The sequence below is a fragment of the Microtus oregoni genome, unplaced genomic scaffold (genome assembly GCF_018167655.1).
Source record: "Microtus oregoni isolate MIOR12 unplaced genomic scaffold, Mior012 000033F_ref0000390, whole genome shotgun sequence".
Lineage (NCBI taxonomy): Eukaryota > Metazoa > Chordata > Mammalia > Rodentia > Cricetidae > Microtus > Microtus oregoni.
The window spans coordinates 12,093,721-12,119,117 of NW_024543092.1; the positions used below are offsets into that span (position 1 = coordinate 12,093,721).

The 25,397-nt window shown below is 42.0% G+C and overlaps 1 protein-coding gene across 4 annotated transcripts in view; it reads right to left on the bottom strand.

The window, feature by feature from the left end:
* Syne1 (spectrin repeat containing nuclear envelope protein 1) overlaps positions 1-25,397 on the bottom strand; it is a 461,524-nt gene that overhangs the window by 214,561 nt on the left and 221,566 nt on the right. For all 4 annotated transcript variants that reach the window (XM_041680032.1, XM_041680030.1, XM_041680029.1 and 1 more), the window contains 8 exons: positions 20,713-21,069; positions 13,459-13,595; positions 12,808-12,985; positions 9,679-9,861; positions 4,789-4,932; positions 4,300-4,455; positions 2,356-2,520; positions 503-675 (listed from right to left, as the gene is read on the bottom strand). In XM_041680032.1, coding sequence (XP_041535966.1) covers positions 503-675; positions 2,356-2,520; positions 4,300-4,455; positions 4,789-4,932; positions 9,679-9,861; positions 12,808-12,985; positions 13,459-13,595; positions 20,713-21,069 — 1,493 coding nt within the window. The remainder of the gene's footprint in view (positions 1-502; positions 676-2,355; positions 2,521-4,299; positions 4,456-4,788; positions 4,933-9,678; positions 9,862-12,807; positions 12,986-13,458; positions 13,596-20,712; positions 21,070-25,397) is intronic.

Below are 25,397 nucleotides of genomic sequence, written 5' to 3' on the forward strand. Positions count from 1 at the left end.
GAGGCACTAAAGCAGCACCCAGTGTCACCCAGCCAAGGAAGTCCCCACTGTGCCCTGCAGAACTGGTCTGATGACATTCCTTTCTTTGTCACTCCTCCCTGAGTGTCTCCTTAGGAGTCCTCCCAAGAGAATGACTTGATTTGAATCAAAATATTCCCTCTTTATGAAATATTTATTACTCTTTGATTTTTGAATCATCAATCAGGTAGAAAGAGATACACATTTTAGTTATGTTAAAATGTAGGCACAATGTTTCAGGTAAACCAAATGCAAGGCCATACCCTCTAGATTCTCTTGTCCTTTAGAGCTCTGAATAGGAGGAGGGGAGGAGAGGAAGAATGGGAGAGAGGAGGATGGAAGGGAGGAAAAGAAGGGAAATAGGAAGTAGTAATTACGAAGGAAGGGAGGAAAGAAAGAGAGCAGGGAAGGAAAGCAGCCTCTCCTGAAGCATTCCGTTGTCATTCCGTCATGGCTCCAGGGCACTGACCACAGCTTCCCTCACCTCTTACAGCGAATGGCTGCCGTCAAGAGGGACTCCCACATCTCCTTCAGAGCCTGCAGCTGCTGCTGCACAGCCACACTGCCTTCCGGAGAGGTGCTCTGCAGAACGTACTCCCCCCGGGTCACGGTCATCTTCATTTGGATCTCCTTCTCCTGCTTGACCGACAACAGTGCCTGCCAGGAACAGATGCCTTTGTATTTATAGGTTGATTTTTTTTTTGTTTGTCTTTTGTTTTATTTTATTTTTCTGTGTAGTACTGGCTGTTCTAGAACTTTCTCTGGAACTAGCTCTGTAGACCAGGCTGGCCTCGAATTCACAAAGATCCACCCACCTCTGCCTCCTGAGTGCTGGAACTAAGTGTGCCACTACTGCCCAGAGTGTGTTGATATTCTTGGCTCCCCCTGGTTCAGACTCTGAAGATGACAGTGTGGCGTGCGAGCCTGTCATCGGGGACCTGTGGGAAGATGTCTGAGACCACTGCCAGTAGCCAGGCTCCGGCACCTGCTGGTTTTGAGTCTTCTCTGTTTAATCCCTTCCTTCCACATCTCATTGTCCTGGTTTAACAGGGGGACTGTATAGCCCCAGCTTCTCCAAGTTCTGAGACATAAAGAAGCTCATGTCTATCGAGTGCAGCCACTCCTTGGAAATGGGGAACAGGGATCAAGGTTTCCGTAGGCCCTGTTCCTTCTAACAGGAAATTTAAGGTCAGACTTACAAAACTGGCAATATATGTCAAAGTGCAAAACTTCTGGTCACTTCTAACCTATGTCTTACACCCTCAGCCGAGCCTCTGGTGACCCCACACATGCTGTGTCAAGACAGGATGGCAATCTTGCCTCCAATCACACCACAATGGTTCTTCTCCCTCAAACCTCCATTCAGTCACCTGCACCAGGACACTCCCTTCTTCAGAAAAAAACGTGCACTGATGTTGTATGGGTAGGATGAAGAGGAAGGGAGAGAGAGAAAGAGTGAGTAAAGGGAAGGAAGAGAGGGAGGACAGACAGACAAAAAAGGCAGAGAGAGACAGAGACAGAGAGAGGACAAGTTGGGAGAGATGGTTCTGTCCTTCTACCATGTGGTGTCAGGAATTGGACTCGGTTTAATGGTGGAAGTTGCCTTGCTCCACTGAGCCATCTCACCAGCCCCTCCATTCATCATTCCAACAAGCCAGAGTTAGGTATAAGACATCCAGGGATACTTGCTCCAATGTTAAACCCATTCGTCCTATACTGTTTCATTCCTGAGTGTATCCACAAGCTACACACACACACACACATACACACACACACACACACACACATCACCACCTGCAACCATCGTCTCCTAAATTTCATCCTCAACAGCAGATAACACAGCTGTGGAGAACAAAGGTCATATTTTATCCACTTTTGATTTCCTGCTGTCAAAACAGAGTGCCAATCTACTGAGTGGGCACTGAAGTTACGAGGCAGAGATGAATGAATGAAAATTAATTATTTTTACTACAAATGCAAAATAGAATTGATATTTCAAAATGGGAGAATTGACTAAATGGTACAGGCAAGAAAGTAAGTTGAAAAAATGAATAAAACGTTTCACCAAAATATATCTTCAGAACACAGTGTCTATGATGGATTTTGAAGTTAGTTTCTTTATCAACAACTGAGCCAATAACCACATTTGTGTCTTATTCTATTTTCTGTATTGTTTGTGGATGAATGTGTCAGGGCTTCAAAGAATGATTCATGCTTAGGAATGAGCATATTATGCAAGCGGAAACACATCCACAGAGCATCCAGAAGGTTCTTACAGACGGAGGACCACTTACTCACACCAGGCCAATAGAGACATGGGGCTCTCAGTACACACACCTCCAGCTTGAGCATCCTGCCATCCAGCACACTCTTGTCTGACGTGGGGAGGCAGTACGAATCCAGCATGTGTACGGCGTCTGTCATCCAGTCCTGCAGCTCTTTGACACCCAGCGAGAACTGGCTGTGCTCGGCCACGATCCTGTCCAGCCTGGACACTTTCTCCTGGAAACGACAGAGATGGTTTTCTAGCTGTCAGTTCACTGGAGGCTAACATCTCATCGGAAACTGTCACAGTCATCCCAGAGGCTGCCCAGCAAAGGTTCAAGTCTGGCCTCACGAGGTACATGACACACCTCCCTGAGATCTATAGCCTAACCTGGTCAAAGGACAAGACAATTGCACTTCACTGCCCTAAACAGATGGACTTATGAGCATTGTGAGTTAGTTTTAATCCAGTAGAATTTCTTCCTAAAGTCAATTGGCATTCAATTCACAGTTGGTGTAATTCACAGTCATCTTTGGCTGTCACCTATTATATTTGGTTCAACTGATACCACATATTCTTACAGACCCACACTGTAGACAGAGCCTTAAAAATAGCAGTCTGATATTTTTGCAGTAGTTCTAGAATACATGCATATAATGCATGCATATTTAGTTGAAACAAATTCTGAGTAGGTGTGGAAGAGAGAGTGAGGTCTCAGTACACGCGCGGAGGATGTAACGCACACACCTGCCTTTTAAATGACCAGACGATCTGTGTGGTTTTCTTATTGGTTCATTTCAAGTCACATCCAACAAGGTGGATGAAGACTAGGTAGCATTCAAGCTCTTGAGGTATTCAGATATCTCTTGCTCTTTAATATGTAAACAAATGCAAATGGTTTTGTTTGGGAAGGTTTCTTTTGTTTCTGTATTTTGGGCTTTATCTATCTATCTATCTATCTATCTATCTATCATCTATCATCTATCTACCTACCTACCTATTTTGAGACAGGCTTATGCAGCCCAGTCTGGCTTTGACAGCACAGCCTAAACTGACCTCGGGTTTGCAGCAATCTCCTTGCTGGTGCCTCCTGAGTCCTGGGATTCCAGATGTGCACAAGCACACCAGCTGTAAGAAGTTGTTCTTAATTCATTCTAACTTTTGGTATGTGCTAGATTTTCTAGGGTGAGATAAAGGCGACTTTTCATCAATGCCATGGGTACAAATGGAGACAGCTCACATCAAGACACCGCGAAGAGCCAGATTAGTGGATTAGAAGTAACTTCACTGTAAAATGGCACGGCCACATCCAAGATTAAACTATGATAGAGTCCCTGAATGCTAACATCTGAACTTTTCCAAACAGAAAGCACACATTGCAGTTTATGCAAGCTTGTCCCACTCACAGTTCTGCATCGCTCTGGCGGGGTCACTCGGGGAGGTAGGTACTGTGTGTCGCCACTACTTTATCTTAAGGTCCTCGAAAGATTTATTCGGTTAGATTAGTCATCGCCAATTCCAAACTATGCTTGAGATTCTTAACTGAAACGGTCAATTAACACATTCTCATCTACTATATAAAGAATACACAGAAGCTAGATGACATTTTTAAAATTACTCTAGACTTATTCTATGGCTCCCAGTACATTTTAAAACGATTTCAGGCTCATGTTTTTCTAGTGTAATTTAACCTGACAATCGTCAGTAAGAAACTCTGAATTTTGTTTTTTTGTTATCTACTGAGCCTTTGGATTCAAAGTGCTACGGAACACGTCACTTTATTAAGGATGGAAATTGGCAGTGTCTTCTGTCTTTGAGACACCCATCGCTGACTTCACAGTAAGAACTATGGTAAAAGAGACAAAGCCAGTCTCAAGATGAGGGAGACGTCATGGTTACATGCCACAGGGTTGACCTGGGGACGTCAGTCTGTGGAGTGTCAGGGCTGGACCCTGCATGACCTATCGGCCTTCCAGTCAGCATCACACTCACACACAGCACATGCCAGGCGTTACCTTGGTTACATTGCTTAGCGCTAGATACTGAGAAGACAGCTGCGACACTCTGTGCACAAAGCTCTTGCTGGCAGCTTGTCCTTCCCACAGCTGCCGAGCTTTCTCCTTCAGCCTGTGGAGCTGAGGCTCGTAGCACTGTATCTCCTCAAGGACAGACTGGAAAGCACAAGCAGGTTACCGTTCAGAGGCTGGGGCAAGCACATGGAGGGCAAAGCTGGGGCCCAGAGAACACGGAGATAAACACTGACAGGCAACTGGAGTCCTGTGAAGACATTGTTTTCAAGCTACACACAGTAAAACGCCACAGGAAGAAAACACATTGTGTCTCGGAGGAGAGACAGGACACATTAATTCTGTCAGAACAGGGAGAAGGCACACGGGTGTCTCAAGGTGCCATGTCAGCTAAGACCGGGGTACCCAGCATGCATCTGGCCAGAGAGTGGACTGAGGAGGGAGTGCAGATGAGGCCAGTTGGCCGGGTCCTGTCACCTGGAGCTTCTGCTGCTCTCTCCGCTTAGCGGGCAGATCGTAGAGGCGATTGCTGCTCTCCTGTACCAGCCTCTCGGTTTTACTCAGCCAGTTCTGCACAGGTTCTGTGCTCACTTCGAAGTCTTTCATCTGGATCTTTAGATTCTGCATGGGTTTAGATAAGAGCAGGGATGAATGAGCAAATGCAAACCCCAAGGGGCTGACTGCCCACTCAGTAAGTACTCACTGCAAATGTGTGGGGACCTGAATTTAATTCACAGAGCCAATGCAAAACAAACAAACCAACAAAGCTAGCATGTGGGCATGGGTGTGTGGTCTCAGAATTGAGAAGGAAGATGCAGAAGGACCCTGGAGACTACCAGAATCTGAGCCATCTAGGCTTAGAAAGAGACCCTATCTTAAACAACAAGATTGAGTTTGATTGAAGAAGATACTTGGTTCCATGGCTTACACACACACACACACACACACACACACACACACACACACACACACACAGAGAGAGAGAGAGAGAGAGAGAGAGAGAGAGAGAGAGAGAGAGAGATACAGAGACAGAGACAGAGAGACAGAGACAAAAAGGAGAGGGAGCATGAGAGAAAGAGAAATCCAAAGTCCTTCACTCGGCATTCAGAGCTTACTCTATGGAACCCAGTGCTCCCTTTCTTGCCTTTACTTCCTCCCAGTGTCTAGAACACTTCTTCTTTCACCTTAGCTCCTTTATGACTTTGGATAGATCTTTAAGAATGTTTGTGCCTTTACTTTTCAAACTACAACCATTGTCTTTAATTCTCTAGCCCATCAAGAGATCATAGCTCTTTCCAGTTTCTGCACATTTGCACTATAGACCACAGGCTTTATCACAGGCAGGGCTGGGCTGTGCACTTCCATGTGATTTCCAGCTACACCTGGCCTCTACCCTAAGACTATAAGTTCCACAGTGGAAGAGCCCACATCTCAAACGCTTAACGGAATACACCACATTTCCTTATGGAATAATTCAACATTGGTAAGGATTGATTAATGATAGAACAAGAAATACTACATGTAACTCTACACCTATGTAATTTATGTGTTTGCTATGCTTTCTTTGTGTGAATATTTGTGTGAGTGTGGACAGGTATGTGAGGGCACACATGTACATGAATGTGTTCCTATGAAGTCAACATTTTTCCATGATTGCTTTCCACCGTAATTTTCATTATAATTTGTTGGAGGTTTATTTTATTTTTAGTTGTGCATACATGTGTGTGTCTGTGTGTGAGCTTGCATTTGTGAGTGCAGGCATTTGTGGAAGCCTGAGGGAGTTAGAGCCCCTGTAGCTGGAGCTAAAGGTGGTTGTGAGCTGCCTGATACAGGAGGTGGGAACTGAACTCGGCTCCCCCGCAAGAGCAGTGTGTGCTCTTAACCACAGAGCTGTTTTTCTAGCCCCTCCACCTTATTTGTCTTGAGGTAGAATCTCTCATTGAACTTAGAATTTGACTAGGCTGGTTAGCCAGTGAGGCCCAGGGACCCCTTTTGTCCCTACTGCCTCAGTTCCTGGGTTTTATGGGGGTGATGGGAACTGAATTCAGGTTCTCCTGCATGTGCAGCAAGCACATTACTGACTGGGTCATCTCCCTGACTCCATGTTTATTTTGCTTTGAATACATTTATTCTAACCACTAAGAAATGCTGAGAGCGGTGTGCTTATCACATAAGGATAGTATAAATATTAATGCTTTCATAGACTCTATAGATAACACATTAAAATCATGCTGATATCGGGTTATACATTTCACTGCACAAAGGGATCTATTTTTATGAAATGTTAGATTTGTATGAATGTGAGTTTGTTATTAAACTTTCAATGTGGACCAACCAAAGAAGAGGTTAAGTAATTTTAGTAAAGCACCAGGTCCATCAAATGTCAGCTGGAAAACTGAAGGATGAGGAATACAGAGCCTATTGGACATCATTGTTTTAAAGCTCTCACTTCATTTGGTCCAGGGTATCTATAGCTCCTTGATTCTATGTTTTCCATAGGGAGATGAGTTAGCTACAGGAATGCACTGGAGATTTTAAGTACCCCAGAGGTAAGATTATCAAGAGTGACTCCTGATAATATATAAGGTTCATTAGAGCAGAAGTGTGTCCTATTTTATTCTTTCCTGCCTCGCCAGAGTCCAGACTGATCATCGCCAAACACTAACGACGTCATCGAATGCACTTGTAAGTTAAACGCATTTCTGTCTTTCTATTATTGTTGTTTCATGGAGCAGCTAATCATGGCAACCAGATGACCGTGACCAAAAACCATGTGTTTGCAAATATCTCAGGGAACACAGAAGAGAGCTGGATGCTTTATCTGTGCCCAGTGATTGTGTGCTGAGATCTCAACCACTGTGTTAATGTAATTGTATTTATTAGTTATTGAAGCATGGTGCTGGGTTTGGCTCATCGCCATCCCTTACCAGTTGTGCGAATTTGGCAGATTTTTAGCAATCCCATACCTTTGTCTGCTTCCCTCCCATTTTCTTTCTTTCATTCTTCCTCTACCTCCTTTCCTCTCCCCATTTCTTCTTTCTTTAAATTATTTATTTATTTACTTATTTATTGACAGGGTCTCACTATATTATCCAGGTTGGTCTTAAATTCGTCATGTAGCCCGGGCTGGCTTCAAACTCCTAACCCTCCTGCCTCCATCCCTTTGTATTACATTTCTGTACTGCCATGCATGGCTCCATTATTTCTTCAGCCACAGACACAAACGCTGTACAGTGATCTGTGATGGCTTTGAGAATTAAATGGACTGGTGTGGAATCGCCCACAAGCGCAGGTGCACATTAACGTTCACCATCACTGGTTTTCCAGTTCTCTCCTCTTTTTGGATGCTTGTGCCCCTCTTAACCGCTGCATTCCTGATCATTAGCCACAGACCGCTTTCCCGGTGCACGAAACCGAGTGTGGACGAAGCTGATTAAATCATTTCATCCCCCAGAACTATATTTCACAACACATTTATATCCCCATTCGTATTTCAGCTAATAGTCTCCTCGTTCACACCTCCTTCCGGATGAGAAACGGGAGGGTCAAACTTTACTTTGGCACCATCCCCTATAGCTAGTTGCCAAATCCTGCTGTGCTTTTGTCTTAGAGATGAATCATCTACACTATTACTCTTCCTGCCCTTTGGACCCCCCTTTTCATCTGCACTGCTGTCGTACGTCTCCTCTGCTTCTCCAGCTATGTGCGATTCCCCTGCTCTTGTTTACACAACATCCAGAAAGTCGACAGTTTCCCTGCAGCTTGAAGGTCTGCCCATGCCACACTCAGTCTGTCTCAAGGAATCTTGAGTCCTACCGCCCTAAGGATCTGCTATATGTAATGAGTTCCATCCTTTGTATCTATAATAGTACTGGATAGGTTCCATCCTGGGGAAAACCATGGCTTGGCTTCCTATGAAGGAAACCGACTGAGATTCAAGGTCAAACTACGTGACACACAGACATTTTCCAATATGGTCCTTATCTATATCTCCATTTACTTCAAGTGTTCCTCTGCCTAACCTTCATATCTGCATCAAATTTCTGAACATCTTCCACTTCTTAACAGCATTCACAATTTCCTAGACCTATGCACTCAGTTCCTTCTATGAGAAATGTGTGTCAATGTTGGAAAACTTGAAGGGCACCTGTTCTTCAAGGTATATAGTTTAAATGTCACTTCTCTGGGTATTGTCTTTGTTCTCCAAATAGAGCCATTCTATGAGTGTCCACACCCTTCCATGAACATTCTTGCATTACAATCATCTCTTTCATGGGAGTTACCTTCTAGAAAACGAAGTTCCAGAAACAAAGACTGGCCCTCCTCTATTCTCCCATGCTTTCCTATTACCAAAAGATATACTATAAGTCTATTGCTATTAGGAAAATAGGGATGGGTGGGATTGGGTCAAATAGAAGAGTTACACTCACCATGCAGACCAGGTGGATTAACAAAACTGACAATCTCTGAACTCCCTGTTCTTGGGCAATATTTGAGTAAGACGATCTTGGCATGAGAGCCAGATCCACAGCACAATTCTTGTTTTGGTGCCCACGTTGAGCTAATGATTTTTACAAGGATACAGGTAATTTCCAGGAACTACATGGTCACCACTGTATCCGGCAGAGGATGCATGCCATGAACAATGGCTGATTACAGGGGGGAACTCCAAGCTCTTAGCTTAAGAAGAACCAAGAAAGTGTGTTTTCTCTTCCTGGTGGTAATCCCCCATTGCAATCTCCTTCCCATCTTGTATTCTTTGTGACCATCATCAAATTAAGGAGCTATCCTGCCAGGAAATGTTCCAAAGCAAGACACTATCCATACATCCAAGAGAAGAGTTAATGCCTTTGTATTAACAGATGATCTCAGAAGAAAAGAAATTCTGCACTATAGCTCAAGTTATGATACGATATTAGTAAGTCATCTTTGTAGGAAATGAAATCATACAAATGTCATCTTCCCTTGTATTTAACACCCCCAACTGGATGCTAGTGTGAGTTATATGAACTCTGAGCCAAAATTTTGTAGCCTTGCAGGACTTGCTCTGTTCATTTTCCTAGAATAGTTGCCCAAACTGCAGTGTTTCAAAGGAAAGATTAAATATGATGCTCAGGCGTGCAGTTGGCTGTTCCCACATGGATGTACATAGATGTGTCCGTAGCAATAGCCCCTGTTCAAGAAGCCGTCTAATCCTTCAGGGCTACACATATTTCCAGTACTGAGCCCATCTTTAATCGTCTGACTGCCTGTTCCTATGCAGAATGGAATGGCCAGAATGCTTGGAAACCCAGTGCTGCACAGAAACCATTTTTACCCATGACCAACATGAAGAGCATGCATGGGGGTGGGTGGGGGGTGCTGTACCTCTAAGGCAGACTCCTTCTGGTGGAGGTTTGCATGAAAATTTTTCCAGTCTTCTTTTGCAGTTGCAACTTTAGCCTGGACACCTTCTGCTTTCTCTTTGGTCAGCAGCGAGCTCAGTAGCTCCCCTTTAGATAGCATTGTGTTTAACTTATGCTGCCCATTTTCACTTTCTGATAGAAACTCCTATGAGGAAAAATAGAAAATTAGGTACCTTAGGACATGCCAAGCTGTAATGTTCTTTGCTTTTTTCCTGTGTGTCTCAGTGAAATCAAGGAAAACAACAAATCAATAAAACAACTGTTTTATTGCCTAAGTTAAGTGACCCGGGTTTTTCTTCAGCAATCCAGTTGTGAAATATTTCATTTCCTAATACAAAATCTAGATTGGCTGAAAACATTGGGAGGTATGTTATGAACTGTTATCAACTGTTATTAAAACATAAACAGGAGAAGTAATGAGGACGAAGTGACAATAACTGTTATAAAATAATCTCTGGCTAAGTTTAGTTTAGAAAAACCAATCCCACATGGTTCTGTGTAATTTGTAGAACTGTATGATATCCTTGGTTCTGAGCATCATAGCTGCCAAAGAGAATAAACACAAGGAGGTGCACGACCTTCAGAATCATATGATAACTTCAGTAGCAAGTATTCCTACCAGAAGACCATGGGAAAGCTCCTATGGGGCGGGACGGGGTAGGTTCTGTAAAGTGGATGCATGAAATAAGGGACATTGTTGTTAGTGGTTTATAAAGAAAACAGTAACAGGGTATTTTATAGGGCTTTTTGTTTGTTTGTTTTATTTTAACTTTTTCAATTTACCATATACTTTAAATTTTGCATAAACGTCTGAGAATAGAAATGTGAAAATAAATGAGATGCAGGGTAATATATATGGATCTAATTTCATTATTTTACATGTGGTCATTAATTTTCTGTATACCATTTATTGAAGATGCTTTCTTTTTTTTTTCCAATGTATTTTTCTGGCATCTTTGTTGAATATCAGATGGCTGTAGTTATATGTTTGTTTGTTTTTTTTTTTTTTTTTGGTTTTTTTGTTTTTCGAGACAGGGTTTCTCTGTGGTTTTGGAGCCTGTCCTGGAACTAGCTCTTGTAGACCAGGCTGGTCTCGAACTCACAGAGATCACCTGCCTCTGCCTCCCAAGTGCTGGGATTAAAGGCGTGCGCCACGACCACCCGGCAGCTGTAGTTATATGTAATCATATTTAGATCTTTGATTTCATTACATTGGTCTAAATGCCTGTTTTTCTGCAAGGAACATTTTGTTTTTATTGCTATAGTTCTGTAACTTATCTTGATATTTGGAATGATTCCTTCAAGCTCTTTTTGCTTAGGTTTTGTTGTTTTTTGTTTTTTTTAGCTATCCAGGGTCTTCTTATGAAGTGCAAGTTCATGATAGAATAGCTACATGAAGTGTGGTCATGCTATGTAGCTTTCTCAGTGCCTGGGTTTATCCAGAGGTTAGCTTCCCTCTTGATAAGTAAGTATATTCTACATGTTAGAGTCGATGACAACTATTATTGGCAGACATTAGAGAAGAAACAAAATGAATAAACAGCTAAAGGTTATTTGTTTTCATTTGTTTGCCAAGAAACATAAAAGTAGAGAGTCTATGCTTTGGACATTGATTAATCTGAGTGGGTGAAATGTCCCCTTGGACTTGTGTGTTGAAATCTTGGCCTTCAAGGTGGTGACTCTTAAAAGGAGGGACCTGATGGGAGGGTCTGATGCAGTTAGAGCCAGGCCCTTAAGGGGATCAAAAATAAACAATTAAATGTAACTATTTACTTATTTATTGTGTTTGCATGTGCATGTCTGCTGTGGCAAGTGTGTGTGGGTCAAAGGACAGCTTCCAGGAATTGGTTCTCCTCTTTCTCCACGTGGGGTTTCAGGGTTTAAACTCATGTCTTTAGTCTTGACAAAGAGGACCTCACTGACCATCCTGGAGAGAATTCTAAGAAAACAAGCTGGCCACTTCCTAGTATCATTTGCTTCCTCTCTGCTGTGGCCCTGGCTTCCTGCTTGCAGGTCCACATGCCATGGGAATCCTAGCTCTAGAGCTCCACTGAGACCAGAGTGTTTCCTCCAGCCTTTGGGAAGGTGAGCTACACCAACTTGTTTACTCTGTAAAGTAGGCTACACAATCATGCAAAATGGACCAGTTCAGGACTTCATCAAGACATCTCTTTGGATGGATGACTACTTCACACAAGCAACTGGGCTAAGAGTCAATAGAAAAGGCTGTTGTCAAACACGGAACTGGGTTTCACAATCACAAACTGGTGGTTGAATGTTTCCAGCTCTACTCCCTGGCTTGGAGCAAATTTGGAGGAATTTTAAAGGCAATGCATTTCCAAACAAAAATCTGTCTTGTTACACCGTCAACCGGGATTCCAAAGAGTGAAGTCGGTAGACATGGACACCATTATTTCAGAGCCTGTGTCCAGTAGACAAAGTTCTTGCATGAATCGTTCCATAGTAATCGTTGGCTGTATTCATATGTTTTCCAGTAAGAAATTCAAATTCCCCAAACATTGGCTCAAGATTGCTAGTATAAAAAAATAACCAGCTATATATGACACTTATCTATGAAAAACAAAGTCACAACAGTATCTCAAAGTGTTGAGGGTCAAAGTGGCAGCTGACATGGCACTGTGAAGTTGTAGTTGGGTGAGGAAAATATTCAAATAAAACCAACCAAAGAAGCAAATATTACATGTGACTGCAGCTCTGACTGCCTCAGGCACAAGCCTCCTGACCTCACTGCGACATCTTTATCCTACTGGCACATGCTGAGAGCAGTCATATTACACACCTGTCACGCTTGGGGTAAAACTTGAATGAAAAAGACCTTCAGAGTGCTCAGGTGCACTGTTAATAGCTACAAGGAACTGTTACTGTTTTCTAAGCCTTTATTAAAACATAAAATAGCACCAAGGTTTGTATATGAGTGGGGTCGTTTCTCTTCTGTTGTTTCAAGGGTAGGTCTATCTGAAACTTACATTTCTTCAGCTAACTGTAAACTGTAATGCTCCTATGCGAAGACCCAGAGTAACACACGAGTCTCACTCAGCCTTGCCATGAGCACCATCAGCAGCACTCTTACCTGGATCTTCTGAAGACTCGCAGAGACTTCGCTGAGATTCTGAGGTAGATCAAAACACTTGGCCGTGGTGAGTTTTGCGTTAACCAACCACTGCTGGAAGCCCCTGAAGGCCTTCTGAAATCGTTCTTGCAAAATCTGTTCTTTGTTCTGGCAGCCCTTGGATGTTTGCAGACAGAGGCTGAAAGTGTAATTTGCAAATTTGGTGACAGAGGAAAAGCAAAGAAATTGATTCAAGTGATACCTCCTAGAGCCTACAGTCCTTAGAGATGTGCATTTACGTGATTTGGCACTCCCTGTCACTCTTAATTGATATCATCACTGAAATCACACTATAAAAAAACGTTCTAGCTTCTTTAACATTTTTGTACAGGGTCTCACTATGTCACAAGGCTGTCCTCAGTCTATGAGCTTAGGGAGCCCTGCACATAAGCTGCTTGAGAAGTTATGACCACAGACAACCACTCCAAGCTCAGCTTTGCTCCTACTTTGTATGAAGATATTTTGAAGGCAGGCGGAGTTTTATTTATTTATTTTTATCTATTTTCCTGAAATGCTAACTACACCAGAGACTGAAGCTGAGGCATCTCGACTACGTGATGAGACTTTGTCTCGAAGGAAATTCTTTTGAACAGTGGGGCAGTTTATGCTTACCAGTTATACTCTTTAATTAAGCCCGAGACTTTCCCACTGTATGGGCTCAGGTCCCTGGAAAACCGGCAAAGTTCATTCAACTGAGACTTGAGGTCCTCCGTCATAGGCTCCGCCTTTCGTAGAGCATCCAGGATCTCCTAGTAGGGAAAGACAAGACAAGCACTGAACTGGGTGACTTTCATATTTTCATACCCTACATGCACATATTATAAGTTATTAGTGAGAGGCAAACCAACCAAGTAAACTCAGTAAGGAGATGAAGTCTATTTTTCAGGATTTTTTTTATAGCCTATGATGGCATGTGGGTCATCTGCATCTACTTCCAGTCATGGATAGACACTCCTGCATCAAGTTTCAAGTAGTTAAGTGATTGAATAATCAATGATTTAAAGTAAGAACAAAGAGAAAATACCTTACATCGTTTAGAAATTGGTCCAACTAAACTATTTGAAAAGTGTCTATCATTTAAGACATCGAATGATCATTTAAATGAAAAGCAACATATATTTTATACTGACACTATGTGTCCCAATTGATTTTCTGTAATATTTCCACTGAACAAAGGTATTAAAAACTTCTTACAACCCACAGGTCTTAGTTACCTACTAGTTCATATACCTCACGGTTTCTTGCATGTAGTCATCTAATCTTTGCTAAAATTCACTATGACATTTGAGGATACTTCACAACCCCACGAATAAAAGTAGCCTTCTCCTTCTTGGAGAACTTACAACTTAACTGATAAACAGTATACAGATAATCACAGCACAATGTCTGCTACACTGTTCAATGCCTACTTTGTAAAATTAAAAGGGGAATAACAGTCAAATATATCAACCGTATAAACAGTGTTACCAGAACAAAATGATTTTTTTAAAAAAATGCATACACAGGGATGGTGAACTTTATGGGAGCAGGGTGGATCCAGACCAGGTATATTTGCAGAGGCAGGACTGAGCCAGCAACCTGGGCTGGAGCAGACCTGAGACCGCGAACTCCACAGGAGCAGATAAGGGGAGCAATTTCTGAGCCAGTGGGCCAGAGCCAGAGACCGCTGTGTGGGTCTGGGAATGAATCTGGGCTTCGAGGGAGTAGACCTGAGCCAAGTCCTCTGCAGGCACACCCAAGTCTGGGACCTCCAAGGAAGTAGATCAGAGCTAGACACCTTTGCAGGACCAACCCTAAGCCAGGAAATTCTGCAGGAGCAGATCCAGACCAGGGACTTTTACAGAAACAGGTCTGAGCTTGCAACCTAGGCCAGAGAAGACCTGAGGCAGCAAATTCCACAGGACTAGGACTGAGCCAGTGACCTAGACCAGAGCAGGCCTGAGACAGTAAACTTCATGGGAGTGGAGCAAACCCCTGGAGCACTGAGCAACCTCCAGGAACATGGAGTGACCAACAGGGTAACTAGAACCGTGGCATTGACTGTACCATGAGGAGTAACCATCTGAGCCTTAGATCCAAGGGCACCTAGATTAATCACCAGAGTCACAGACAGCCCCAATCACACCAATTAGAGGAAAAGATGAGTAGACAAGGTAAGAACACACTCAATACCACAAAGAGTAACATGACACCAGTAAAATCTAGAGACCCTATAAAAGCAAGACTTGAACAATCAAATATAAATGAAGCAGAAGAAAATTACCTAAAAAATAACTTCAGGAGAATGTTTAAGACTCTTAAAAAGGAAATGAGAAATTCCCTCAAAGAAATAGAGGAAAAGACAAACAAAAATGGAAGACATTAGTAAATCCCTTAAAGAAAACCAAGAAAAAGCAATCCAACATATCAAAGAAATTATTCAAGACTTGAAAACCTAAATATCACTTACCAAAATTAAATCAAGACCAGAGAAGCATATTAAACAGAACTATAGCTACTGAAGAAATAGAAACAGTCATCAAACCAAACAGTCATCTGACCAAAGGTCAGATGGTTTCAACTCAGAATTCTCCAAGATTTTCAAAGAAGAACTAATACCAATACTCCTCAAATTGTTCCACACAATAGAAACAGAAGTAACATTGCCAAACTCTTTTTATGAGGCTATAATTACCCTGATACTCAAACCACATAAAAACATTATTAAGAAAGAGAATTACAGATCAATCTCACTCGTGAACATTGATGCAAAAATACTAAATAAAATACTGGCAAATTGAATCCAAGAACAAATCAGAACCCTCATTTACCATGATCAAGTTGGTTTCATACCAGAGATGCAGAGATGGTTCAACCTATGAAAATCTGTCAGTGTAATCCACCATATAAACAAACTGAAAAATAAAACCCACATGATCATCTCATTAGAGGCTGAAAAAGCTTTTGACAAAATACAACATCCCTACATGATAAAGGTCTTGGAGAGCAGGGATACAAGGAACATACCTAAACAGAATAAAGGCAATATACAGCAAGCCAACAGCCAACATCAAACTAAATGGAGAGAAACTCACAGCAATCCCACTGAAATCAGGAACAAGACAAGGTTGTCCACACTCTCCATATCTATTTAGTATAGTACTTGAGGTTCTAGCTAGAGCAATAAGACAACAAAAGGAGATCAAGGGAATACAATTCAGAAAAGAAGAAGTCAAACTCTCAATTTGCTGATGATATGATACTTTACATAAGCGGCCCTAAAAATTCTACCAAAGAATTTTTACAGCTCATAAACACTTTGAGTAATGTAGCAGGATACAGGATTAACTTAAAAAAATCAGTAGCCCTCCTGTACACAGATGATAAATGGGTTGAGGAAAAAAGCAGAGAAACATCACCCTTCACAATAGCCACAAATAGCGTAAAATATCTTAGAGTAACTCTAGCCAAACAAGTGGAAGACTTGTATAGCAAGAACTTTAAATCTTTGAAGAAAGAAATTGAAGAAGACTCCAGAAGGTGGAAAGATCTCCCATGCTTTTGGGTAGGCAGAATTAACATAGTAAAAATGACAGTCTTACCAAAAGCGATCTACAGATTCAATGCAATGCCCATCAAAATTCCAGCAAAATTCTTCACAGACCTTGAAAGAATGGTACTCAACTTCATATGGAAAAGCAAAAAACCCAGGATAGCCAAAATAATCCTGTACAATAAAAGAATTTCTGGAAGCATCACAATCCTGGAATTCAAACTCTATTACAGAGCTACAGTACTGAATACAGCCTGGTACTGGCATAAAAACAGACAGGAGGACCAATGGAACTGAATCGAAGACCCAGATATTAATCTACACACTTTCAAACATTTGATTTTTTTTAAAGATTTATTTATTTATTATTGATTTTTTAAGCTCTATGTTTTTCTCTGCTCCCCTTCCTGCCTCTCCCAAAGTTCCCATGTTCCAAATTTACTTAGGAGATCTTGTCTTTTTTTACTTCCCATATAGATTATATTCATGTATTATTAGTCCTCATTGTTGTCTAGGTTCTCTGTAGGCTGGTTTTCTTTGCTTTGTGTTTAAACACTACTTGTAAGTGAGTACATATGACAATTGTCTTTAGGGTCTGGGTTACCTCACTCAAAATGATGTTTTCCAGCTCCATCCATTTGCCTGCAAATTTCAAGATGTCGTTATTTTTTTCTGCTATGAAGTACTCCGTTGTGTAAATGTACCACATTTTCCTTCCCTCAGTGATGGGGGAGGGAGATATTTTTCCGTGGAGCTGCCTGCTGGGGCGCAGAGAGCTCCATGGATGCCACTTTCACAAGTTGTCCCCCATGCTAAAGTGAGGTTTCCAGTGATACATGCTTCTGAGGTACCCATGCTTTTGTGAAGACCTGCACAGTACTCACTGGGTCACCAAGTTGTGCTTAGAGGGACCTCTTTCTGCAGTGTGCCATCTGTGATGTATTTGCAGTGAATGAATGTCTGCTCACATCTCTCCAGAAGAAGTCATATGACACAGTCATTTGTTCCCCTGTCCTTCATGCAGAGACACCCAAGCTTAGTCTACTCTAAGTCATAGCTCTTGCAACCACTTGCTTCCTTACCTCTTTCTCCCAGTCCCCACTTACGTCTTATAATTTCCTAGAATGGCATGGGGCTCTTAAGTGACTTCTGTCATCTCCTTCCCTTTCCCACATTTCTCCTCCTTTGGTGTTATTCCTCTACTTCACCTATCTGATCAAGTTGTAATCACCTCCCAGGATTCTGCTCTACTGAGGGATTCTCTGCGGTCCTTCCATCTTCCTGGGGATGTTTATCTGAGAATATTGTGCTGGCTAGTTTTATGCCAATGTGACACAAGCTAGACGTATCTGGGAAGAGGAAACCTCAGTTGAAACAATCACCCCCCCCCATGACTGGCTTGTAGGCAAGTCTTTGGTGCATATTTTTTTGATGGATGATTGATGTGGATCAGTTCAGATCCCTGGGATAGGGTTTATGTCTGGGAAAGGTGGTTCTGGGAGTCAGAAGAAAGCACACTGAGAAAGGCATGATGAGCAAGCTGGTAAAGCAGCATCCTTCCACAAGGTCCTGCCCTGACTTCCCTCAGTGATGGAGTGTAGCCCAAGAGTTGTACATGGAAGTAAAACCCTTCCACCGCCGCGTTGTTTTGGTCATTGTTTCATCACAGTGATTGAAACACTAACTAGGACACATGCACAGCATGTTTGCAGCATTTGTCACGAGGACTGTCTCTACTTATTTCAGACTTCTCTGTCCACACAGATTAGGATCTGGAAGGCAGGGGCAGGGTTCTCGGAATGTCCATGGAAAGTAGCTCAGTGTCTGAGCTAGAGGCTCTAAAACACGATTGGCTCTTTTCTGTCCTTTCCCTTTCCTTTCATCTGCTTTTACCCTCTCCCTTTCCTTTCTTAGGATGCTAGGGATGGAATCCAGGGTCTCAGAACAAGCCATGGAAGAATACAGAGACTCAGAGTAAGCCACAGAAGAATCCAGGGTCTCACAGCAAACCATGGAAGAATCCGGGAAACATTCTATCACTGACTTGTATCCCAAAGCCCTCAAAACACTTTTATTTAGAATACTCACAGGAAGCAACCATACAGTTTCTCTCTGAAACTCCAAACACTAACTTTGAAATAGTCATTTTTTTCTTACTATATTGAATATTTTAAAGGAAAATATTATCTAACCCAAAATTTTAAAAATGAGATTTAAGTAGACTAACATTATATATTAGGTGACATTAAAAATGGAAAATTTTTCAAAGTTTATATTTAAAAAATACATTCATGGGGTTGCAAGAGATGACACTGTGGCTAAGAGGGATTGCGACTTTCCTGTAGGTCTGAGTCCCTCAATGGGGGTACTGGGAACCCAACTCAGACCTATATCATGGCCTGACACCTTCTTTTGTTTTCCATGGGCACATGCACATATATGTACAGACATACACACACATATACATACACATAAATAAAAAATGAATCTTTAATGACTTCAACTTAAATCCAGATATTCGTAGAACCTTTCATCTCATGCATGCTGCGTTGGTTCGTACACTTTGGTTTCCACCAAGCTCTGAAGGTGTTCTTTTTTTTGCTCAGCTAAAGAAATAGCTACATTTCCAAACTAACAACCTATTGGTTTGAAAGGGAATTTTATGAATACAATCAACAGGATGTTTGAAGTGCTGAATGACACAGTTAACCGACTACCGACTTTCAAGGGACTCCCTGACAACATAAGACAAACACAATGGCCTTTAGTGTTCACTATGATGAAGAGCAGTCAAGAGGCCTTGCTACCAGCACGACGTTGCTATCCGAGCCCGAGTCCATCTATTTTATAAACCCTTTGTTACACTCATAGGGTTAGAAGTGTTATCTTAAAATTTAGATAAAATGCCACCATTAGGTGACTATGATTATTAAGAGGCAATGTCTTATTGTCTTCAGCATCTGTGACTCTAGAGTCAAACATTGATGCGACAGTAGGGACTGCCTGTGACCCTGGACTCAGCACAACTGAAAGCCCATATTTCTGATGGCGCCAACACATGTATCCTTATAGCCCTTATCTAGTATCCAGTAACAGTCCCAACACAGAAGATGATCAGTGTGGGCAGTAAGGTAATTCTAGCTACAACCAGACATTTCTTTAAAATCTTTTTCACTCACACTAATAGAATGAGGGAAAAGGGGAAACAGAAAGAGTCAAAACACTGTGACATCATCATCATCATCATTATCATCACTGTTTGTTTTTATCAGACTCCGTGAAATAGTTTCCAGCCTCCCTCTCTGTCCCTGTACTGCAGAATCAGGTGATTCTGATTCTGGCTTGATTCTGGTGGCAAACCTAAAGACCGAGGAACGCAATAAGGGAACAACCAAGATAGATGAGAAACATCCTTGGCAAAATAGCACCCGGCTAGTTACGGACTTTTATTTCCTAGTGTACGACGCCTGCCTCCCAAAGTTGACTTAAACAAGACAGCGTTGGAAATACTCCGTGACTTCCTGATGGGCTGGAGCTATTTCAAAATGATTATAACATAAATAGAAGCAGAGGCGTTAACCTCACTAAACTTCCTTTTAAGGACAGCTGTGATTGTGAGCATTATAAACAGCAAATACGAGAGGACTGACTGCCAAGGCACCCAAGAGGACTCGAAGAAGGCAGAGACTGCTAAACTTTACCTCGTTCTCACTCTTCTGCTTCCCCTTCTCATATTCTAAAAGATATATATATATATATATTTTTTTTGTAAAAAGCCTGGAAGGCACCTAGTAAGAGTTAACGTGTATTAACAAGCGAATTCAAGTTCAGCTGTCAAAACCACGAAGAAGAAAAACAGACACAGTGAAAACTATCAGCCGTGCTTGCACAGATTATCAAATGCGTCTTTCAAAGCCAGAAACTCAATCACTTAGTTGTTTGAAAGAGTTAACTGGCAGGGAAGCGGCTATGACTCTCTGTCTATTTATGCCTCTGCCCACAGGCCATTTTCCAGGCTGAAGGCCTGAATACAGTATTGCAAACTCTTACACCATCAGAAAGAAAGTAAAGTATCTCCACCAGAAATAATATTTCCTACAGGATATAATAGCACCTCCCATATACGTCAACTTTTACCGAAGTTTCGAAGTTTCGTTTATAGAGAACGAAAACACTCACACTTGGCAAATGTATTAAATACTTTCTGTGTCTCTGAATGCTGCATGCTTTTAATTAACACAGACCCATTTCTTTTTCTAAAGCAACCGCGAGAGCCAATGAAATGTGTAGCTTAGCCACCGCAGCGGTAAACAGGAAGGCAAAGACCAACTTACTCGTCCTTTGTGCCAGCACTCCACAATCTCCTCATCGGTGTTCTTGCCTTCCAGGAGGGCCAGCTGCTGGGCCCACGTTTTCAGAAGAGTGTTGAACTGGTCCAGGGCTTGCTCCAGTTGGGCTACCTGACTGGAGAATTCCTGCTCGGAGAGGGCCATTTCGCTGACCAGGTTCTCCAGGCTGCTCTGCGCTTGGAACAGGCTGTCTTCCCACTGCCTCCAGTCAGCGCGCAGGGCCTGCATCTCGGAGTTCAGAAGCTCACACCCACTGGCAGCTGTGTTCTGTTTCACTGCTGGGGCCAGCGACTCCACTCTGCTTAGGCGGCCTGCACCGATCTCTCTGGAATCTATCAGCTCCTGTAATGGAATATCGCCATGGAAACCAAGGAGGCCCTTAGTCTTTTGGGCTGCCAGTTTTCAAATGTTCCCAGAATGGGACTCTGTGCTGCTATGAAGTTTGAGCGAACGTGCAAAAGGGATGAGAGTTGTTAAGTCTACAATCGCTCACATTATGTTAGCAGCAATCAGTATCATGAATGCCTGGCTTATTGCAAAATCAGTCAGGGTGTCTCAGTGTCCTCGCAGGCTGGACAGGCATGCTGAACACAGGCAGTATTTAGATATGTGGGCATGTAGTGGTGACTTAGATATTCATCTGTGGTGTTCAGCTCCTACAGACTAAAAAGAATCCCAGAAAAACTTTATTTCCCCTTGTGTGGATGGACAAGAAACTGCATCCTATTTATGGTCTCTTCTTTAGTCCCATCATCTTCCAAAGAAGCGGGGGCTTAAATCACATTTCTTCCTGCTGGGAGTCAGGCTGGCTCATGGCTCATGTCAAGAAGAGAACGAGCCTTCCTCAATCTCAGAATTTTCTGTACCTAAAGAGGCATATTTATGACCACTGAAACTAGTAATTCACAGACCAACTTAATTAAAAGTTTAAAGCCAACTCCAGCCTGGGTTTGTTTATTGCTGTCGTTTTTCCCTCAGAAAAAGAAGCCTCACTAGAAATTTGAAAATTCAGATACCACATTTAATCTTGAGGCTCACAGAGAGGAAGGACAAAAAGACAAGATCTCCTGAGTAAACTGGGAGGATGGGGACCTTGGGGGAGAGTTGAAGGGGAGGGGAGAGGCAGGGAGAAGAGCAGAGAAAAATGTAGAGCTCAATAAAAATCAATAAAAATAATTAGAATATTCATTGAGAAATAGGTAAGTCTTGGCATTTCCTCTTGAAAATAAATATTTCCGATGACATTTTTCTTGCTAAAACAGTCATCTGGGATACATATTTATAACGTGTATTGCTTAGTCTAGATTTTTTTTCAATGTTAATGCAAAATATGTCTTCACTCTCATGTTACGTAGAAGGAAAGGTGACTATCAGAGAGAAACACAAGGAGAGGAGGAGGGGGAATAATGAGCAAGACGGAGGCATTGAGCACCATGCATGTGTCGCAGATGTAAAGCAGGAAAGGTATTTGACTAGTGTAGATAATACACCTTGCATCTCACTTAGTTAGCCTGAAGTTAATCTGACTTCTCACGTGTACAAACAATAGAAGCACATTTTAGTGCAGATCACTTACAATGCCTAGCTGTATGGTGGTCAAAAGCACACTCATGTGACGTGTGATTTTATACATGTGAAAAATGTTTAAACGCAGCACTTATGTAGGTATGTAGTTGGCCTTTCTTGGCAACAGGATTCTAAAAGTTATCTCCATTTACCAGTAAATAGAGTGGATGGTAGTTAAGCAAAGAAAAATTATAACTTAGAAGGTGCTCTATTTAACAGGAATGCTTTAGAACATAACATTCAACCTTTTAGAGCATCTTCAAATTTGGAATTCAGAGAGTCTCCATGATGATGTGGGATTCCCCTTTGAATGTCCTGAATATGTTTTATTACCATTGGTTAATAAAGAAGCTTCTTTGGCCTATGGATTGGCAGAATATAGCAAGGTAGAAAATCCAAGTGGAGACAGAGGAGAAAAGTGAAGGTGAAGTCAGAGAGACATCAGGTAGCTGTCAGAAGGGAAAGACTCCAGAAACTTACCTGTAGGCCACAGCCTCATGATAATACACAGATGAATAGAAATGGGTTAATTTAACTTGTAAGACCTAGCTAGACATACACCTAAGCTATTGGTTAAACAGTGTTATAATTAATATAGTTTCTGTGTGATTATTCGGGTCAGGGCAGCCCAGAAAACAAAAAAATAGTCTCTGTTTACACTCTATTGATGTGTGATTCTCCTTTGTATGCTGTGAATACCATTGGTTAACAAAGAAACTGTCTTGGGCCTGAGCAGGGAATAGAGGTAGGCGGGAAAAACTAAACTGAATGCTGGGGAAAAGGAGGAGTGAGGAGAAGCCATGGAGCTGCCATAGGAGATGTGTTGAAACTGGGCATCTGGGAAACAAACAAGCGACCTTCTTACAACACTCTATTATCGAAAGTCAGTTCTCTCAAATATCCTCATATTCATTATCTCAGTTTCAGTGGGTGTGAAAACAGGTCCATGCTTGCTAACTCTAATTCCACTCACACAGATTATCTTTGTGTTAGTGTCTGCCTGCACATGTGTTATGCACATGAGTGTATGAGTATGCATGACTTATATATGTATATGCAGAGATTAGAATGGGACATCTGGAGTCCTTATTTCTCTCTGCCTTGCATTCTTGAGATAGGATAGTTTACTGAAATAGAAGCTCACCATTTTGGTTAGGCTGGCTGACAACCTTTTGTCTCCACTCAGCGGTATTGGAGTTACAGGCACACAGCCATGTGCAGATGTTTACATGACTGCTAGGAATGTAAACCGAGTTTTTCTGCTTTTGCAGAGCCAGTGTTCTTATACATGGGTCATCTCCTCAATCCCATCTAGATCTTCAATAAGAGCACTGTAATTTCAGTGCTTTAAATTAGATTTCACATACATTTTCTTGCTTTGTATTTGAGCTCTCTATACATACACGTATGTTCATTCATGTCTTCATCCATGGAGACACTGTGCTTCTGAGTTACATATTCTGAGTGATTGCTATTGTGGGTTGGGATTGTCACAGCATTGAAGGGCAGGAGGGGTGTTGTCTTTGCCTCTTTGAAGGTTTTTCAAATTAACTTTTCAAAAACTTGACCAATCTTTGTAGTCTTCTCTTCCTTACCTGCCATTCCTTCCTAAACTCATGCAATCTGGTTGGTTCATCACTTTCCCTTGCTGTAGAAATGGCTCTCTGGCTTGCCAAACGGGGGGGGGGGGGGGTGATCTTCAGTCTCTATAGTGATAACCATATGTGTCTCCTCTCTTTTTCCTCTCTCTTTCAAAACTCACCTAAACCTTAGGTCTGCCTGGGTTTTGGGTTTGTGTCTCCTATTCTATTTTCTGGACATGCTATTGACCCATCCTGTCCTGGGATGTCAACTACAGACTATGTGGTATTAATTAATAATATTATCTCTTCAGAGGAGCTTTCTGACCTCAATAAATGATGAAAATTCACTGCTTCCTGGATTTTACTCGCACCTGGTGGAGCAAGTTTCATTTGTCCATCACAGAACATCCATCTACCCCTGCCATGGGCTTCTCTACAGGTACACATCTTCCTTAGATAAGGTCTCCATTAACTTGGAGTAAAGGCTTAACTTTAACCTACAACTCTTTTACTTTCTTGTTTGTATATTTGATTATTTATTTGTATTCATTTGTTTCATTTCTTTTGAGACAAGGTCTAACTATGTAACCTTAAGAGGTCCATAACTTGCTATGGAGACCAGGTTGGCATTGGACTTATGAGAGTCCTCTTACCTCTTCTCTTAAGTCCTTACCTTATAAGTGTGTGCCACCATGCCTGGCTTACTCTTGACTCCTTCATCGTGGCATTCCATTTCAAATTAATCCCTCCCTTTCCCAAACCCATGGAACTTTCTCATCGAGTACAATTCATGGCTAGGCATGGTGCTAAGAATTTTATATGAATGATCTAACTTAGTCCTCCAAACAGCTCCTTACAGCTGATTCAAAAAATTAGTTTTTCATTGTTTGTATTGCTAATGAGCCTTGAGGACACTGACAAAAGTGATTTTTTTCCAAGAACATGTAGAAAATCAGGAGATGAAAAATGCGGCAGAAGGCCCCTTGGCTTTGAAGCCTAAACTTTAAAATGCTTCTGAAGCTCTGGTTACACTGGTTTAGTCAGCCCAGCAGTGCTGTGGGACAATGATCTTGTCCTTTGTAAAGATTTGTCACTTGTATTACTTTTAATAAAATGCTGATTGGCCAGTAGCCAGGCAGGAAGTATAGGTGGGGCAACAAGAACAGGAGAATTCCGGGAAGAGGAAAGACTCAGTCTGTAGTAGTCACCCAGACACAGAGGAAGCAAAATGAGAATGCCTCACTGATAAAGGTACCAAGCCACATGGCTAACACAGACAAGAATTATGGGTTAAAATGTGAGATATTGGAGTTAAGAAGAAGCCTGAGCTAATAGGCCAACCAATTTATAATTAATGTAGACCTCTGTGTGTTTCTTTGAGACTTAACGGCTATGGGACTTAGGGGACAGAAACCTCTGTCAACACAGCAGGGTGGTGTGTATTTCTTAGTCTCCTGCACTACCACAATAAGTACATTTGCATAAAGAAACACATACAGACAAGGCCTAATTTTGCTCATA